The following is an 18,702-nucleotide window of genomic DNA, read 5'->3' as shown; positions in this document are numbered from 1 at the left end:
AGACATGCAAGGTGTTCTAACGAATTAAGAAATTACTAAATCACATATTGCATTAGCTTAATACCTGGCTGTGCACTTGCATTAATTACATCTGTTGTTGAATGCAACAAAATTTCAAATTGTTTTTATCTACCACCACTGTTTGTAATTTTACAAAGTCTGACTGAATTTGCTAAGACAGTGGAATAACATGCTCAGTCATTTTCAATAATATAGAAAAAAATTACACTTTGATGAATTATCTTTTATGTAGGCATGGTTAGTACTTAAATGTTTACAGGACAAACGATTCTGTTGACAGAATGTGTTTTGTTGTTCTCAAGTAACAGAGTAGACAGAAATTATAATATTTTTATGCCTTTGATTCATTGACATTTACAGTCTGATACTTTTAAACACATATTTTTTCCAAACATTTTAGCATCATTGTCCACAAGATCACATTCTTAGGAGTTAACATTAAAGATTTTGAAATCTGAAAGTACATCTGTTGCCTATATTTCAAGCCCACTACTGTATCATTTGTTTGTTCTACGGGAGTGCTTTGGCTTCTGAACAAAATGAAATTGAAATTTAGGTCAAGAAATTGTCAAAACAAATGTTTGGTCAACTATGTAAGTTATTCTTGTCCCTTTGCATCATATTCTGTAAAAACTAATAGTTGAATTTCTTGTATCTCTTTAGGCTATGGAGGAACAGCTTAAACTGAATTGCAGCAAGCAAAAGCCATGTCATGCTTGCAGTGGAAGCTGGTAGCTGAATTGCCTGTGTTGTCCTGAACATCCTAAACCTTTGGTACAAATTGAAATCAATAACTGCAATCCCCGTGCAGATTTAATGGAAGAACCAAAAGTGTTTGCTGTCAGCCCTGCTTCTCTTGAAATTTAAAAAATGGACTAGAAGGCCTAGAACGTGTGATTGGAGTTTTTCCCCAGGGCAACGAGTTGACCAAGCAAATTCATTGTTCATGTTGTGGTACGTTAACAGTAGAGAAGGGTTTAGTTACAAGATTTCAGGTATCAAACTTGACATAATTTTTTTTCTTCGTTTTTTTTCTTTCAGGTTCTTGTTCATCTCACGTCTGTGTTATCGACCCCCGATGATTAACCCGATTCGCAGCGAAAACCGCCATTTAAGGCCACAAACATCGCTACCAATAGTCGTGTCTTTGTTGCCTCAGTTCCAACGTTCGCTGGAATTATTGGCTTTCATTACGAACCAAATTCGTGGAAGAACACTGACACTAGAGTTAGAAACTCGTTCTTAGAAGCCATAGAATGATTCAACTACGTCAGAAGCATCTAAAAATTGGCTATTGTTCGCTAGGTAACCTCGAGTGCTCAATGAATCGCTAAGCTCCGCTCGATGCTCTTCAGTATGCATGCGTGCTGAGCACATCCAGTATTCCTTAACATGGAGAAAGGTGAACCTTTGTAGATGTTGGAACGTGCCATTCTAGACAGTCTCGACATAGTGAATTGGAAACTCCACTGTCTATAAGTAAGCTTACGATATTTCTTAACTTCACATCTTATTGACAAAGGTATCCTTCAGTTCGATTTAGAAATTTGTCAACGCACATTGTGTGCAAATAGCAAATCAACAAAAATTTTCTGTAACTTCTAGCTTTTCTTTCCTCGAAGAATTTTAAGTTTCAGAAGTTAGGTAGTTTCATTATTTTCCTGGTTAATATTTATGCCTTCAGAGTTAACATTTTTAGCTTTATAATACCTTGTATTTATTAGGGCTAACCACACGTTTCAGGAAATCGCATGTTGGATTGCTGACAAAACAGATCGCTTGGCTTCGGTGCAACAAGTTGGCCCACCTGGTCAGGCGAGACCTCCCTGCCGTCAGCTCGATCAGAGTAATTAAAGCTTTTTCCTTTAATCATTTTCTTCCATTTAGAAATATATATCACGAAAAGTTCATTCATCCACAATAGCTATACTGAAAAGACTGGCAATGGCCTTCACCTATTAAATTCTACTTGATGATCGAGTCTTTTTCAAAAGGCTATTACATAACGAATGCACTGTAAAAAAAAATCAAGGCCACCTAGTTTTGCGCTGTTGACCAAGATTTTCAGCCTCACTGTTGAACTACCTGAAAATATCGATTTCCATGTCATTTTTAATGTGCAGTATCTAAACTTGATCCCTTTTTAACGCAGCTCCCCTCTTTCCGTTATAGACGAGTCGAGTTTTCCAATTCCCTGTGCAGTTGTTCGTAGGTCATTAGTGTGAATTCTGCGTCCTACGCTATCCTTGAAACTATTGGTTTTGGCGTTCCATGCGATAAAGGTCACCTCCAGTTAGCGTAACAAGAAGGCTAAGTGGGAGGAGCTAGAAATGTAAAACACTGTCTACGTAGCCATTCTTGAACCATTTTTCATCCGCAAACGTTTGAAGACTCATTATCCGTCTGGACACGAGAGCGTTGAATCCTCTGTTTAGACCCTTTTTTTATTTATTTATTTTTTTACGTTATTCAGCTATTGTTTGATTGGATACATTCTTTTAATGGTTAGATTCGAACCATTTATTGCATTCGTTAACAAATATGTACCGGAATTAGCAAACCCAATGGATACTTGTTTTCGTAAACCGTACCTTGATGTGAAAGGCTGAAAGTGATTTAACAAACTAGCCCATACTTTCAAAACATTTCGTATCATTTTTATTCTGTTAAATCAATTGTTTCTACGTTTTGTTTGTTTCTTTAGTGAAAGGGCTGATTGTCGTATACGTCATGGCTGACTCTCCAAGAAATGAAGATAAATCAAAGACACAGAAGAATTTACGTCGAGGAAAGGCATCTTTTGCGTGTTTACTTTGTACCTACAGTTCGGATTGGCGCAGCAATTTACGAATGCACGCCGAGAGAGTCCACAAAGCAACGATCGGTGTTCTCGAGTGCTGTGGCATCACTTATCCGGACAAGAAGGCCTTACGGCAGCATATAGCCGCCACTCATACCTGGCGGTAGATATCTACATTTATATATATATACATTTTTTTTTGTTTAAAAAAGTTTTGCTTTTTAATTTTACTAACTTACATTTTTTCCCACCTCTGTCTCAGATTTGTATGCAAAGTCTGTGGATGTTCTTTTACCCAACCAACTAGTCTCAGACGTCATGTGACTAAACAATCGTGTTTCAAAAAATTCATCTGCAGCATCTGCGACTACGCCACTTCACGTAAAGATTATTGGGATCACCATAGTCAGCTGCATAAAATTGAAGGCAATAAACACGAATGCTCCTCGACTTCGTCAGCTCCTGTCGATTCCCCTCAACAGAACAGTCCGTTAAATGTTCAGTTGAAAGAATCATCGTTTACTTGTCCAAACTGCCCGTTTGAAACAAGGTGGGAACACAGTCTTCGGCGTCATAAAAGGACCCATTATAGAATAACTATGGAATCGTGTTGGACCAATTTCAGTGACAAGATGAACGGTCGAAAGCGTATGGTCCACAATCACCGACAAAAGTAAACAAATTAATAAGTCTATTTCCATTTGAAACCATTTATTGACAAAAAATCTTTCAGAAATGGCGATCTTTCATTCCAATGCGCAACTTGTAATAAAGTGTTTAAATCCGCGTATCTGCTTCGACGGCACCAGCCGGTGCATTCTGGTCAAAAGCCATTCAAGTGCAATTTCTGTGATTACGCTTCTTCACGCCTTTGGAATTTGAATCACCACAAGGCACTTAGACATAAAGAAGATAATCAACCAACAGCTCTCCCATTGTCTAGTCAACCAATACTGCCAGACAATTTGCCTAGTGAAGGAGGTGTCGAAGTTCAGCATGTTCCATTATTGCGTAATTCACTTACACCAGTTGTTGACCAAATGACGCTTGAACCAGAGCACGAACAAATTGTCGTAGACGAACATGACCTTTATGACCTAAAACACGAAGCAATGGAACCAAATAAGAGTGAGTGTTACAAAAAACTACTTGATGGTGGAACGTTAATTCATTTTTCCTATATTTCCTAGGTCCACATTCCCAGCAGTTATCGGTTTCTCAGTCTCCATCATATCCGCTTATTGACTCCATGGAAGGTGGACCTGATAATTTAAATCCGCAGACATCACTGGTAATATTCTTTGTATCTCTCTTCACAATCAGCAAAGCCTATGAGAATTTGTGTAGAAAAAAACGGGAAAAAAAAAGAATGGCTTTCTGATGTCGAATGCACTTTCCGTTTCACAGAGGTTTAAAAGGCTAACGGTTTAACCACCTGAGATTCGCTTGAAATTTATTTAGTGCTATGTCTCGGAATGTAAATCTGCGATTACGGCACCATCACGACAGATGTTATTTAGCTGCTATCGCGCATTTGAAATCAATGCACAATATCGATGAGATTGATGGACTTGCCTTACAAGCTTTTGCTTCTTTTGCTTGTACCAACGTTTTTCTCCAGAGCTATGGCAACGTTGAGGTAATTTTTGGGTGTTTACTTGGATATGTTCCACTTTATTGTCACCTGAAAAATGAAGCTGGTAACCTCCACTATTTGTTGATGGACGAGTTTTAATACCGATATCCAAAAAGTGATGACATACTAGTGTTGTAAACCACTCCGCCAAGGGACGGAAGCATGTCAGTTAAGCGTTCTTTTCTGAATCCCTGATCTTGTCGTTTTGCATTATTATTGTGTTAAATAATAGGTTTGATTTCATTACGATAGGTCATGATCGAATCCATACTACCCGACGTCGACGTAAAATTCAAAAGAACTCGACTAAAGAAGCAGGCAAATTTAACTGCACAGTGTGCCCTTTTAACACGAAATGGCTCGCGGCCCTAAAGGGGCATTTAAGGACACATACGCAGCAGAACCTTTTTTCGCCTACGACGGCTTCATCGGCCTCATCGTCTGAATCGCCATTGAATAAAAGCGCGGTGTTCACCTGCTTGCTGTGTCCATACAGTACGAAATGGAAAAATAATTTAAAAATGCACGTGACCCGGATGCACAAGAAAAAAAGGTAATCGTAAATCAGTACTTTGTATTCTTACTAATTATAAAATATTACATATTGCCGATTCCCAGATGCAAATGTACAACCTGTGGACGAATTTTCGGTAACGTGTTTGTTCTCCAAAGCCATCAGAAGAATCACTTGCTTGTCAAGAAATTCAATTGTACCATCTGTAATTACGCGTCTTCGCAAAAGGGGCATATGGAGAAACACATGAAAACACACAAACCTAAAGAGGATTTCCAATCGACCTCTTTGTCGATTGATCAGCCAGCTGGATGCGACACATCCTTAGAGGTTCGTCGATTACGCAGCTCACGCGTTATAGCTCCAGAAAGAGAAGAGAATAGATTATCCAGGAATGATTCCATTGAAAATGGTCGACGAGGCGTAAAGAGAAAGCGGAATTCGTTCGGTAATTCCACTATAGCCTTTACATTTTGGAATTTGGCACATTTGTTATTGTTTTAGATCCTATTGTCGTGGATGTGAGGACCGAAGAAATGGTGCGAGGGTACGAACCAAAGGATCAGCAACTGGAAGAATCCCAGAGCGCTGAATTCTCATCTTCGGAGTCGGCTCGTTCGGTTCTTCCACCAAAACCACGACAGTCACTGCGAAGTTGTAGATTGGCCGTTGAACCGGCTGCGCGTTCACCTATAAAAGGTATAGCACACAAAAAAGGTTCGTTAGTGATTTGGATGGCAGCTTTACTTGTCTTATTTTGCAGATTCATGTGGAAATGTGCAGCCTCTGCCCTTGTCTGCGATTGACTCTATTTACGAAGAGGCCCGCCTGCTAAGATCTCAGGCTTCACTAGTACAAACCGTTCCATCTTTGCTGCCCCTGCTCTTGCGGCTACTAGAGCTTTCCTCCTCTGCAATGAATCAACTTCGTGCAATTCAGGAGGTAGAAGTCCGATCTCGAACCATCGAATGCTTTGAATACGTGTGGAATGCTTCCAAAATAGCCATAATCCGCTGGGATCACTTGAAAAACGCAATGAATCGTGATACTTTGCTTAACGCCATCAGATATGCCTTCGGAACACTTCCCGTCTTCATCAACATTGAGAAGAATGAACATCTCGAAATGCTAGAAAGTGTCGTCTTACTAAGTTTCAATACAGTTAAGAACTGGAAACAGCCGTCTGCATAGTAGGCCAGCCATAAAACTAGAGTTCATCGTTGTTGTATTCCTTTTCCATTCACAACGGTTAGTTTATCTCGTGATCTCTACAAGTTCGCACATCGTGAATTATATGCTAAACCAAATACTGACAATATACCTTCAAGTAATTAACGTATCATCCACTTAAAACAAACTCAAATGCCCTTTCCCCTCCATAAGAGAAATGACTTTTTTTAACTAAAAATTTTTACTTTGAAATCCGATGAAATCTTACCTGCTATGACAAAACTAAACACCGATTTCTAATACAATGTTAGTTTTTCGCCGATTTAGTGAATTCTGAATATAACAGAATCAAAAAATTTTTATCGGTACTACGTTGAATTTGTGTAACCGATAAACTATAAATCCAAGCTCAAAACAAACTTGATTTCCTACATCCTTGTTAAATTTCTGGATCCAATTCATATTTGTGAAAACTAAGATTATCTAGGTATATGGGGACAACATCATAACAGATGTAAAAAAGTAGGGCTTATTTTTTGTTGGGCTTATTTCTAAGCCCCATGCAACAACTTCGAATTTAGTTAAGCCGTTATTTAACGATCCCAAGGGGGTGGTGCTTTACTTAATTAAGGGTGGATTGCCACTAGATTGCGGGATATCTCTATACAATTCCCCAAATAAAAATTTAGCTAGAGAACAGGGGTAATCATAGTTAATTTATCTGCAAAAAAAGGTGAGTTAAATTGGAAATGGCGTTCCATTCCGTAACCGTCAAACCTTAAAACTAATCTGGCAATGCCGAGGTTTTTGGCAATTGTCTTCTGCTTGTTATTGACCAATGGTTCCATCTAGGGCTTATCTTTCAGACATCCAGAGGTAGGTTACTCTGTACCGTTCGATCGCAGTTGACACTTTCAAGCTGTGTAACTGAGCAGTAAAAGTTATTATGGTAGGACCTAATTTATTAAATTTGTTTTCCCCTATGGATTAAGGTTAAAGCTTCTATGGTCAGAAGCGATATTTAGTATGGAAAGTATGGAAGCAAAAATTTGAAAGGGAAAAACGGTGTGTACATTACCTTGTTCCTGATATCCAAAGTTCCGTTTTCCTGTGCAATTTTAATGAAAACATGAATCTAGATCAGACTAATATTAATAAAACCCCAGTTGAAGGGTTTTTGGCTCAAATGAAAGTGGTAATGACTGACTTAAAAGAAAGCTCATGTCAGAATGACCAAAACTCATCTGGCATTGTGACTAGAAAATGTAGTTCACAAAATGAAACAGATCCTTGTTTATTGAGGAATAATTCGAATCCCAACACAGTTGAAAATCTGAAGATCAAGAATTCATTCCAAAAAACTAAAGCTAATAGCAGTAATAGCACACTGCATCTTTCTGAACATCAACGAAAGCTACAATGCCACCACATCCCAGAAGAAGCTCAGCACTATGACAGTTAAACTTATTTTGCTTATTATTATTATATTATTTATTTTATACCATTAGCTATTTTAAAATCTAGTTGGACCATTGCTGTCTCGGATGGACAAACATGAATCAAGGAAGAGGCCAGATATGAATGGGTCAAGTATAGCAGGACATAATCTTAAACCAAACACCAGTGCAAACCTGCTTTATCCATCAGAGTCGCCTTCCACTGTTTTAGGCAATCCAATCTTACACCAAACTGCTAGCATTTCCAAAAGACCTAGATCAGATAATTTAGATTCTGCATATGATCCACCAGCAGGTGATAAAAACTGTAGTGAGGATTCTTTTCAATTATCACGCTCACTCAAACGGCTATCGAGAGAGGTAAATCGACATTTCAATCACGTTTTGACATTTACTTAAATAGAAATTTTTCAAATTTCGTAAAATACAGGAACTGGAGCGGATCATCTTGGGGCATATGGCTGGCTTTTTTTCTACTTACAAACCGTATGTTGACGTGGAACGGGAATTGGATAACTGTAAAAAAACGGTCGAACGTCTGCGACAAAAGAACAACTTACTTAGCAAAGAGGTTGGGCTTTTGAAATGTAAACTCGTGTTCCTCGGAATTTAAATAATATTTTTGTTATCTCTCATGTAACTCAGTTTGTTTTAACGTTAGGTGGCAGATCTGACAATCGTATTAAAATCATTCGTGACTCAAAATGCAACACGGTTTGAACCACCAACCAAAAGATATCGTTCTGTTGGTGTTCAAGTAAAAGCTTCAAGAAATGTTGACAACAGTAAATTAGAGGTTTGGTTTTTCTGGCTTGTAACAGCAAAGACATTACTATAAATTTTTATTGTCAACATTTTCACAAAAGTTTTTTTACGAACCAGGAAAACGGTTTCCAAGTATTCTCTGTTGAAAAAAAGATCGATGGAAGTAGAAATGTCGCGCCAAATCATGAGACGGCTGCATCGCGTTATCCACAATTTGAACGAAATGGAGAACTTTCTTTGATAGTTTCCCAAAGCATGACTAACACACCCCAGAAAGAATTTACAGACACTGAAAGAATAAATGGAAGGCAACATTCTACGAGAAAAACAACAGAGGAAGCTAGAGCTGAAGATGATGACCTTATGGTAATGTTTGTTAAGCCGTCTAATTCTTCACAGTCTGGCGATTCAGGAGCAGAGCACACGCCCATTCCTTCTTCCTCTAAAGCACTAGATCATCCGATGGAATCGGTTGTACCTAAACCGGTTGTCACCGTAATAAAAACGGTTGAAAATAGTAAAAAAGCAGTTTTGCTTCTTTTATTTTGCCAAATTATCTAATAAGTTGTAACAAAAAAATATAATGTATAAAATTTTGTTTCCCAACAGGTATTCCTGCCATTCGCATCGCTTGGAAAATATCTGAGGAACCCTATCATGCCAAAATAGCTTCGTATTGTGTTTTTCTCTTGAAAGAAATTAAGAACGGTTTTGGCGAAAGTTGGAATTCAATTAGTGGAGACATTTCACGAATGTCGTACAGTTTCCGTATAGTAAGTAAAAAAAAAAAATATGAAAGACCTTCAGCAATTGTAGTTAAACTCTACAGCAAAAAGCTTTAAATTCATAATTTTAAATCACGAGAGCACTTTTATAGTTTCATTTGGTATAGGGCCGCGCTGGCAACGTACGAAAGAGCTACCAATTCAAAGTAAGAGCAACCGACGTTCATGGACGGTCCGGCCCATTTAGTGACATAGTGGTCGCCACTTTCCCGTAATTAATACGCCAGTCTACATATTTGAAGTCATCGTCTTAATTCTTTACTTCAAATAAATCTGATGATTCTAAAAATGAAGCAACAGTTCAATCGTGAATCGGACTTAGAATTCACTTGTAAACACTAATGCTCACACCAGACTTGTAATTAACTCAGAATACCTTATTGTAACTGTCCATCCTAGAACTAAATTTTGGTTTCATTGCTAAATTACATGTGCGTTTTGTGTGAATCCGTTAATAAAAATCACCACTGAATTCTTAAAAAATTATTGATTGATCGTTGTATTTCTATCAATTACGCTAACAAAATCGGCGTGCATAGAAGATTACAAATTTTGAGTTATGCTGCTATTTAACACTTATAACCCTATTTTACCAGGCTTCTGAATTAAATGCTGGAGTTTCAACTTCATCGGTGGGAACAGGGATATCTTTGGGTAGGCAATTCAGTCCTCTTTAAAAAAAAAATGGTGCTGTTCTATTGATTCACCATCTTTTAAATTTGCGTCGTAGCTCTGAGACCATCCCGACTTCTGCCGCTCCCTACTCCGGTACGATGATCACCCCTAAACGGCTAAAACAGTCACCTCCGATTGCTTTCTTGTCGGTGGTTGGAAGGCCCCTTGATTATGTCAATTGGAGCCTTTCCTAGGCAGGGCCACATGCACCTTGTGTTAGTGTACTTTTTAACGGAAAAAAACTGTCGTGTTCTACAACGGTTTGGCAACGTAGCTTTTTTTCCGGAACTTATCGTCCTTCTTTTTTTTTCGAACAGCTTGTTTCGCCATCAAACAATATAATCTTTGTATGACTAATCGTCTGACTAACGATAGGCGGCGTTTATCATTAACTGACTGTCTCTATTGAGAAACATAGTACTCAGACCTTTCAGTCTGCGTGTAGCACGAGAAAATTTCCGTAGTTTTCGATTCTTGTCAACTTAAAGAACATTATGTTGTCATTAGAGGTAAAGAAAAATACACCTGTTTCATTGAAGAAAGATCCATATATATGTTTAACCAAATTAAATTGTATTGTTAGGAAGAAGATAGAATTTTTCAAGTTCATACACAAAATTTAGCATCAAACAAACATCATACTAGCCGAACATCAGCATTAAAACAGCTTAAGCCAGAAAATGCATTGTCTACCACGGCTAAACATTCTGGAAGTACTAGATCATCTTCTAGTTGTATCTCTGCAGTTCCAAAAAAGCCAAACAAGAAAAACGAAATTTCTAACATACCTGTGCATAAAAGCACACAGGGATCATATTTTCCCATTCATACAAGTAATGTAGGCTGTAGACCAAAGAGTGGGAATTGGCGCCAACCTAGTTGTAACCTAGAGTCAGCCTGTGGAGGCCCACCTGCAAGGTGTGTTCTTAGCCATGCCCAAATATCTGTTCCAACTAAAGTTTTTCGTTTCATTATTTCTTTCACAAAGACCTGTACAGAAATCCCAACAATTTTTGCAGCGAGATGACAAAATCAGCTCAAGCCAGCACAAGTTGTTTACACAAGATACAGATAATGGAAATGATGAAAAAGATGGTCGAGAAAATTCAAAAAAGCCTCACAACAAACAACCGTTTAAGCACCATCCATTGAGCTTCTCTGTTGTACTCAAAATGATGGTTGAAGACACTGAACCACATATTATTGCTCAAAAATTTGATAACGAAACCGCTGGCCTTCGTCAGTTTTTAGATAGCAATGCTGCAAATTGGGAGGTTATTGAACTTGTGATTTCAGTAATTGGAAACTTCTGCCAGAAGAAAGGAGTAGCCAAATTTCATAATGCGTTTATAAAAATCGTCCAGATATTAGCGAATAAGGAAGTATTTGCTAATTTGGGTTCTACCGTCCTGCATATAACAAAAGCTCGGTCTACGAATCTTGGGTCAAAAGAGGTACGTATGAGCCGTCTAATCAGGAGCATTAGTTACTTGACTACCGAAATGCTGACCGTGATGCCGGCACTCACATGCGATTATTTGGGAGAAAAATTTTTTGAAGATCTCACTGCGTTAAAAAACATTCCATCTATTAAAGCCACAAATGTTGGCGAAGATTTTGACTTTCTCCAGAAAGAGGGAGCTGATCGCCTAAAGGTAAATACAGTTGCACGTAACGTAGGAATTGCGATACCTTACCGAGAAAAAACATTTAATTTTATAGAATGCTTGGGAACAACATTCAAAAGAGAAACTACCCCAGGGTAATCGACAGCAAGCGAGCAGAATGCAACGGCAGGAGTTGCTTTCTCTACTGAAACCACCGGACGATTTTCGACAACTCAGCGTTTTACCAGAATGGGATGATGTATGTAATAATGTCCAACCTTTTTTGAGGCCAAACATCATTAAAGGAAGCTATCCAGACGTCGACACATACCTGGACATTCAATTCCGACTACTTCGTGAAGATTTTTTAAATCCATTGCGGGAAGGGCTTGTAGCTTTCCGAACTAAGATAGGAAAACAGCAAAAGCAGCAAATTCGTGTGGACAACATCAGGCTGTATTACAATGTGCAGATCAAAGATGACGGTGTCCTGCCCAACGACATTTATGTTTTGGAGTTTTCTACCAAAGGCTTTGAACGTGTTAACTGGGAAGGAAGCAAACGGTTGCTTTTTGGATCCCTACTTTTACTGTCGGCCGATAACTTCGACTCCTTCATGCTCTTCACCGTTGTAGACAGGAAACCAGATCAGCTATCGCGCGGTAGATTCAGAGCGAAGTTTGAGGGGCAAATCTTACCTTCATATGCCAAGAAAACAGACATGGTGATGGCTGAATCTTCGGTGTTCTTCGAAGCCTATCGGAGTGTTTTGATCGCATTGCAGCGAATTAGTCCGGCCCACTTTCCAATGGAAGATTACATTCTCTGTCGCAATACTGCACCTGCCGAACCGGAATACTTGAGATCCATTCCAAACGTAAGAAAAAAAAGAAGTCACATTTATAAATATTTTAAATATTTGAACGGTTAATTTTACAGCCAGTGTACGATTTGACCCCTGTGCGAAAATCATTTTTGGTATCAGACCCTCAGAGTGAAGAAGAGGAAAACGCATCCTTCCAAAATGGTTATTTAAGCAATTGATCCTTGTTGAGACATCCGCAAAATGATTGACCTTCGTTTTCTTTTTAAATGCAGAAAATCAGTTGCCCCCTATGGTACAAAGGTTGTTGATGCACGTGCCAATTTTTGAAGAGCACAGGTTACCTGATGCCGATACCCTTGGATTAGATCCTAGTCAGGCTGAAGCTCTTTATGCCGCGTTGACTAGAAAACTGACTGTTATTCAGGGGCCTCCAGGAACGGGAAAAACATATCTAGGCCTGAAAATTGTTCAAACGCTGCTTCGCAACAAGCAGTATTGGGTTGGACTGGAAAAGCCGCAACCTACTCCCATATTAGTTATCTGTTACACGAATCACGCGCTGGATCAGTTCTTGGAAGGTATCAAATCAAGAAAATTTTATTGGATCTGTTCTTAACTTACGGCACTAAATGGAATCCTTAGGAATCATGAAGTTCACTCAGAAAATAGTAAGAATCGGTGGGCAGTCCAAGTGCGCAGCACTAAGTTCGTTTTCGCTTCGAGAATGGAGACAGCGAGCAACTATACTTAGAAAAAGACCTGGTCAATATCGCCATTGGCTGTATGAGGCTCGCAATAAGCTGAATGAAACGAAAAGGTTAGTACCTTCACTTTTTTTCAATTATCTTTCATTCTTATTTACATGAAGCTTTTGTTTTCAGTGCACTAGAAAAGCATCAAAGAACGCAAAGGATGATTGAATCTTATGGCATAGTTCATAACGATATCTTGCTTAATTCTGGAATATTAACAAAGCCTGTGTATAGAACACTTTGCCTCTTGAAAATGCCTTCTGACCGCCTTACCGTCATACCCTACTGGCTTGGTATCGAATCGATCCAGACTCTCAGGGACATCGTTTGGGCTTTGAGAAATAGGTCACCAAAGCCACAACTGCCCTCCGCCAAAGCTACATCAGAACCTGTTGTAGATCAGGACGAACCCGGTAACGAAGAAGAATGGGACAAAGAAGATCTGGAAGAAATCGAAGGTAATTTATAACAAACAGCAATTGTCCAACTGTGGTATAATCATCCATTTCTCTAATTAATTAGGACAAAGAATATTGGATGATGGTGAATACCTGTCAAAACCTGCAAATTTAAAAAAAGAAAAGGAATGGACAACAGGGAATGCAATGGAAATCGATGAAGTCACCTTTGTTGTTTCTATCGCAAAAATGGATCAGGAAATCAATTCTTTAGAAACTCTGCTGGATCAGTTGCAGGGCGAAGATGTTCAGACTGCTTTGTCTAAGATAGCGCAGATTCAGCAGCAAAGAGAATATTTGAGAGAAATTCTTGAAATTCTTCCTGCGGTAGATGCCGAAGAGTACCAGCGATTGATTGAAAGCAATATTATTCAGTTACCTTACCTGGACCGATGGAGAATCTATTCTTTTTGGAGAGCGAAAGCCTCAGAACTCTGGACTGCCCAGATAAACTCGTTAAATTTGCAAGTCCAACAACAAACGAATGAATTGAAAGACGTGGAAACCATCGAAACAGCCGAGATTATTCGCGAAGCGCATGTTGTTGGAATCACAACCACGGGAGCTGCAAAGAACAGAGCACTGCTGGAACACCTGAAATCCAAAATTGGTACTGTGCTTTTTTCATCTTTGCTAATCCGTTAACAGAAAATGATGCAATTGGTTTCATACAGTTGTTGTCGAAGAAGCAGCCGAAGTTTTGGAAGCCCACATAGTGACCTCCATGTCCTCGTCTTGCGAACACTTAATATTAATTGGTAAGTTAACTGGTAAAATATTTTGGCAACCATGGATTTTGTAACGCCGTTTATCTCCAGGTGATCATCAGCAGCTGCGGCCTCCTACAACGGTGTACACACTTGCGAAGGATTACCATTTAGACGTCTCTTTATTTGAACGATTGATAAAGAACGGTGTGGATGCAAGTGTTCTCGGTGTTCAACACCGAATGCGAACTGACGTGGCGAAACTGATTGTTCCAGCAATTTATCCGCATTTGAAAAATCATCCGTCGGTGCTGAGCTATACCAATGTCCCTGGAATGGCAGAAAACGTCTTTTTTCTAGCGCATTCAGAACGGGAAAAAGGCGACAAATCAGATCAGGAGAGTCGTAGTCACTTGAACCCTTACGAAGCAAACATGGCTTTGGCTCTAGCCCGCCATCTCTTGATACAAGGCTTGGAACCCAGCAAAATCACGATCTTGACAACCTATTCTGGACAGTTATTGCATTTCAAAAAATTGCGACGAAGCCACGCCATTTTACAAGGTGTCCGCATTACGATTGTTGACAACTTCCAAGGTGAAGAAAACGACGTCATTATTCTCTCGCTAGTGCGAAGCAACGAAGAGGCCAACGTTGGATTTCTGAAGATAGAAAATCGCGTTTGCGTTGCCTTGTCGCGAGCGAAAAAAGGATTCTATCTAATTGGAAATATGGGGAATTTGGCGGCAAAAAGCGAACTTTGGCGTCAAGTTAAAAACGTTTTAGCATCTAGCGGACAAATTGGACCACATTTTGACCTGCGATGTGAAGTTCACAAGACGATTATTAAGGTAGTATGAGCAATCAATTGTTATCGAACGAAAAATTAGTAATGGTAAACATTTTCAGGCAAATGACGCATCCCATTTCCCACCAGAAGGTGGATGTTTCGTCAAATGTGTCACCGAAATGCCCTGCGGACACATATGCCCCAAAATTTGTACATAAATCTTTTTTTTTTTTTTTTGGGTTTTGAATAATTCAATTCAATTTTTTTTTTGTGTAGGCCATGCCGAGGATCGTGAGCATATACGACAGAAATGCCACGGAGCTTGCCTACGTTTCTGTGCCGTTGGACATAAGTGTCCCAAAATATGTTACCAGGATTGCAATCCATGTATGACGACGATCCCGAAAGTTCTACCATGTAACCATTCCCAAATTACGGAGTGCCATCGAGATCCAGCTAACGAATACTGTCTTACTAAAGTCGTCAAGGTACTGCATAGTAAATGTTTTTACATTTCAAACTTTGAATATGTTTATATCGCCTAGGCGTTTCCTACTTGTCAACATACCATTGAACTAAACTGCGGTACGCCCATTTCCGAAGTCAAATGCCCAGAGTTGTGTGGAATGCGTCTTGATTGCGAGCATATCTGCAATCGTATCTGCCACAAAAGAAGCTCTCATGCTAAAATGCCTTGCGATCAACCTTGTCACCGTTTTACATGCCCGGAGAAACATCCATGCCCGAAGAAATGTTTCGAAGAATGCGGGAAATGTGTGGTCGACGTTGTTAAGAAATTGCCTTGTGGACACGACGTAGGTCATTTGACATACTAGTTCTTTTGCTTTTTACTAATGATCGTGGTTCGGTAGGGGACAATTAAATGCTGGATGCTTCCTAAAGACGCCTACTGCAATATTAAAGTTGAAAGAATTCTTTCCAACTGTCAGCATACAGCCTTCTTCGACTGTAGCGAATCTACCAAAGACTACAAATGCAAACGACCATGTGGGAAACTGACGTGTAACGATGGGCATATATGTCACAAACCTTGTTATGAGCCTTGTGGTCCTTGCAACGTTCAGGTTCAGCGCAAACTAAATTGTGGACATACAACGCAAACGGCTTGTTACAAGGATCCCTTGACAATCAAATGCAAGTTTCCGAAGGACGTTACTCTTCCTGATTGCGGCCATAGAGTTGAGATACCTTGTAGCGAACCCCCAGAAAAAGTCGTTTGCCCAAAGCCATGCGATACTCGCCTCGATTGTGGCCACCAATGCACAGAATTGTGTCACGTCAAAAAAGATCCTACCCATCAAAAGTATATCTGCAAGAAAGCTTGCAGCCAGAAGAAGGTCGATTGCAGAGAAAATCATAAATGTGGGAAAAAATGCTTCGAAGATTGTGACCTTTGTTTAGTCAAAGTCAACCGGACCCTGCCCTGCGGTCATTCTCAAATTGCTGAATGCTTTTTGAGTGACGAAAAAATCAAGTGCACGTAATTCAAAAATGAAATGATAAAGGTCTTACTTCTTTCAATTAATTAAATTTGTTTTGTTTATTTTATTTTTCAGGGAAATTGTCAATAAGACTATTATTGAATGTATGCATTCCATCCGCATTGAGTGTTCAGTCATAGCGACTCGCCGGTTATGTAAACAGCCATGCGAAAAATACTTGAAGTGTGGTCATCAGTGCAAGAAGCAATGCAGGGAAACGTGCACGTCGTTGACTTGTCAAGAACCAGTGGAAATACGCATGTTAAGCCCATGTGGTCATCCATTCGTGAAGAGTTGCAGCGATTATCAAACATGTAACGCCAACTTAACGTTTCTACTTCCAAAGCACATTTTTAATCGACGCATACATTCGCAGCCCATATAGTAACTGACTCTCAGGCGGTGGAATTTCTACAAACGTGTCCGCAACCTTGTCGAGCTACATTGACTTGTGATCATCCTTGTAAAGGTTCTTGTGGAATGTGTTTCAACGGTCGTCTTCACAAGACTTGTGCGGAAAAATGTGGACGTACCCTGGTTTGTGGCCATAGGTAACGCCGTTTCGCTTAGAGGTTTGATTTTGACTTAATCTACTATTTGTCTTGATAGCTGTAATGTGGATTGCGCTGTTTCCTGTCCGCCTTGTAAGCAAACGTGCGAATACCGTTGTCAACACAGCAGATGCCGTAAGATATGCTGCGAGCCTTGCGTCGATTGCGTTGTATGTATATCTTCCATTTATACACATCTATCTTTATTTGGGATTTAACGAATTTGTGATATCCAGGAGCCTTGCGATTGGAAATGTGACCATTATACTTGTACGCTCAAGTGTCACGAACTTTGTAATCGCCCCCGCTGTGATGAGCCATGCCGGAAGCGTCTACCATGTGGCCATCGTTGCATCGGACTTTGTGGGGAGGTGTGCCCCCCTCTTTGCCGTGCGTGTCACAAAGATCAGCTAACGGAATTCATCCTTTATGGCAACGAGGAGGAGGAAGACGCTAGGTAATAGGCTTGATTAACTTGAACTGAGATGTGCATATTACTAATTTCGTTCTTGTTTTATTAGATTCATCTATTTGGAAGATTGCAACCATACCATAGAAGTAGAAGGATTAGATCATTGGATGGAAATGAAGCAAGAAGAAACGCAAGAAATTCAAACGAAATGCTGCCCGCGCTGCAAAACTATCATCCGTTCTTGTTACCGCTATAATAATGTCATCAAACGCAATTTCGGAGACATTCTGGAAGTCAAGAGGATGCTTTTGCGCTCTCGTGTCAGCGCCAAGGATTTCACAGAGAAACTTTTAAAAAAAGTTGAACAATCACACAGCCAGAATAATGCCCTGGCGACTAAGCTAAGCCATGGGATAACTAATATCCTAGCCTACGGTCTTGACGTTATTCGCAACGCCATAATTCCAACTGTGGTTCAAGACAAGCGCCAGTACAAAACATTAGATACCGACACGCGCTACATGACTGAAGTTCAAGTAGACGTTATAGAGAGGGTTTTGAGCTTCCTAGCGAATGCCCCGAGGAGTGCCTCCAGTTTGACTGGTCCAGTTGTTTCAATGAATCGACCCTTGCTGGAAAATCTATTGAGCCGCGTAGAACAACTACTTTTGTCGCTTTTTCCCCGCGAACGTTTAAATGTCAAAGAACATGAATGGTTTATTGCCGAAGTCAATCGCTTGGATTTGGTTCGAGCATTCTTCTTGTTAAAGAGTGCATCATCTATAAACAACAGACATGTATTGGTCGCCGAAGAAACCCGGCAAGTTGAAGACCTGCTAATGAGGAACGTGAAAACTTTGACAACATCTTACATCACCATTATCAAAGAAATTTTGGGGAAAATGGGGAAAAAACTGAATACGGGACTTGGCATCAGTGATGTCGAACGGCAGCAAATAGTAAAAGCAATGGGACTCGCCCAGGGCCATTGGTACAAATGTCCAAACGGACATATCTACGTGATAACTGAGTGTGGTGGTGCGATGCAACAAGCTAAATGTAACGAATGCGGCGCAAGCATTGGTGGAGGTAGTCACAGACTGCTATCAGACAACCGCCTAGCAGGAGAGATGGATGGCGCTCGCCATGCTGCATGGTCAGAGCATGCCAATAATATGGCTAATTTCCAAATTGATGATTAATTTTCCATAGTTATATTCAAGAAACGCACGTGATTGTTTGATTCAGTAAACTTCAGAATTATTATATATGCT

At 39.8% G+C, this 18,702-nt stretch overlaps 3 protein-coding genes across 3 annotated transcripts; all 3 read left to right on the top strand.

The window, feature by feature from the left end:
• Positions 1-260: 260 nt before the first annotated feature.
• On the top strand, positions 261-6,463 carry LOC130701388 (zinc finger protein 33A-like). The gene is made up of 13 exons (XM_059497308.1): positions 261-614; positions 685-975; positions 1,063-1,500; positions 1,746-1,867; positions 2,726-2,984; positions 3,084-3,494; positions 3,555-3,949; positions 4,012-4,112; positions 4,443-4,521; positions 4,632-5,010; positions 5,076-5,419; positions 5,476-5,670; positions 5,735-6,463. Coding segments are annotated over exons 4-13 (2,592 nt in total). The 5' UTR covers positions 261-614; positions 685-975; positions 1,063-1,500; positions 1,746-1,866; the 3' UTR covers positions 6,163-6,463.
• Positions 6,464-7,032: 569 nt separating this feature from the next.
• On the top strand, positions 7,033-9,631 carry LOC130701427 (uncharacterized). The gene is made up of 7 exons (XM_057523404.2): positions 7,033-7,598; positions 7,666-7,958; positions 8,029-8,169; positions 8,260-8,394; positions 8,481-8,880; positions 8,973-9,136; positions 9,256-9,631. Exons 1-7 carry the CDS (start codon positions 7,271-7,273, stop codon positions 9,361-9,363), a joined length of 1,569 nt encoding a protein of 522 aa, XP_057379387.1. The 5' UTR covers positions 7,033-7,270; the 3' UTR covers positions 9,364-9,631.
• A 543-nt stretch (positions 9,632-10,174) lies between these two features.
• On the top strand, positions 10,175-18,680 carry LOC130701395 (NFX1-type zinc finger-containing protein 1-like). Its single transcript, XM_057523353.2, has 20 exons — positions 10,175-10,332; positions 10,407-10,741; positions 10,812-11,478; positions 11,546-12,307; positions 12,370-12,457; positions 12,529-12,834; positions 12,899-13,073; positions 13,138-13,466; positions 13,531-14,076; positions 14,141-14,224; positions 14,285-15,024; positions 15,083-15,173; positions 15,240-15,451; positions 15,509-15,778; positions 15,836-16,464; positions 16,541-16,779; positions 16,842-17,016; positions 17,075-17,186; positions 17,253-17,473; positions 17,538-18,680. The coding sequence occupies exons 1-20, from the start codon at positions 10,318-10,320 to the stop codon at positions 18,628-18,630; spliced, it is 7,089 nt and encodes a 2,362-aa protein (XP_057379336.1). The 5' UTR covers positions 10,175-10,317; the 3' UTR covers positions 18,631-18,680.
• The last annotated feature ends 22 nt before the right edge of the window (positions 18,681-18,702 follow it).

This window comes from Daphnia carinata, chromosome 10 (assembly GCF_022539665.2).
Source record: "Daphnia carinata strain CSIRO-1 chromosome 10, CSIRO_AGI_Dcar_HiC_V3, whole genome shotgun sequence".
NCBI lineage: Eukaryota > Metazoa > Arthropoda > Branchiopoda > Diplostraca > Daphniidae > Daphnia > Daphnia carinata.
This window is presented reverse-complemented; position numbering and strand designations above follow the sequence as displayed.

Coding starts and splice junctions, on each gene's coding strand:
- LOC130701388 (XM_059497308.1), top strand. Junction 2,985..3,083: donor GCCGCCACTCATACCTGGCG/GTAGATATCTAC, acceptor CCTCTGTCTCAG/ATTTGTATGCAAAGTCTGTG. Junction 5,011..5,075: donor CGGATGCACAAGAAAAAAAG/GTAATCGTAAAT, acceptor GCCGATTCCCAG/ATGCAAATGTACAACCTGTG.
- LOC130701395 (XM_057523353.2), top strand. Junction 12,458..12,528: donor AAACGCATCCTTCCAAAATG/GTTATTTAAGCA, acceptor TTTTAAATGCAG/AAAATCAGTTGCCCCCTATG. Junction 17,017..17,074: donor ACCCTGGTTTGTGGCCATAG/GTAACGCCGTTT, acceptor TTGTCTTGATAG/CTGTAATGTGGATTGCGCTG.
- LOC130701427 (XM_057523404.2), top strand. CDS start 7,271: ATGAATCTAGATCAGACTAATATTAATAAAACCCCAGTTGAAGGGTTT. Junction 8,170..8,259: donor ACAACTTACTTAGCAAAGAG/GTTGGGCTTTTG, acceptor TTTTAACGTTAG/GTGGCAGATCTGACAATCGT. Junction 9,137..9,255: donor TGTCGTACAGTTTCCGTATA/GTAAGTAAAAAA, acceptor CATTTGGTATAG/GGCCGCGCTGGCAACGTACG.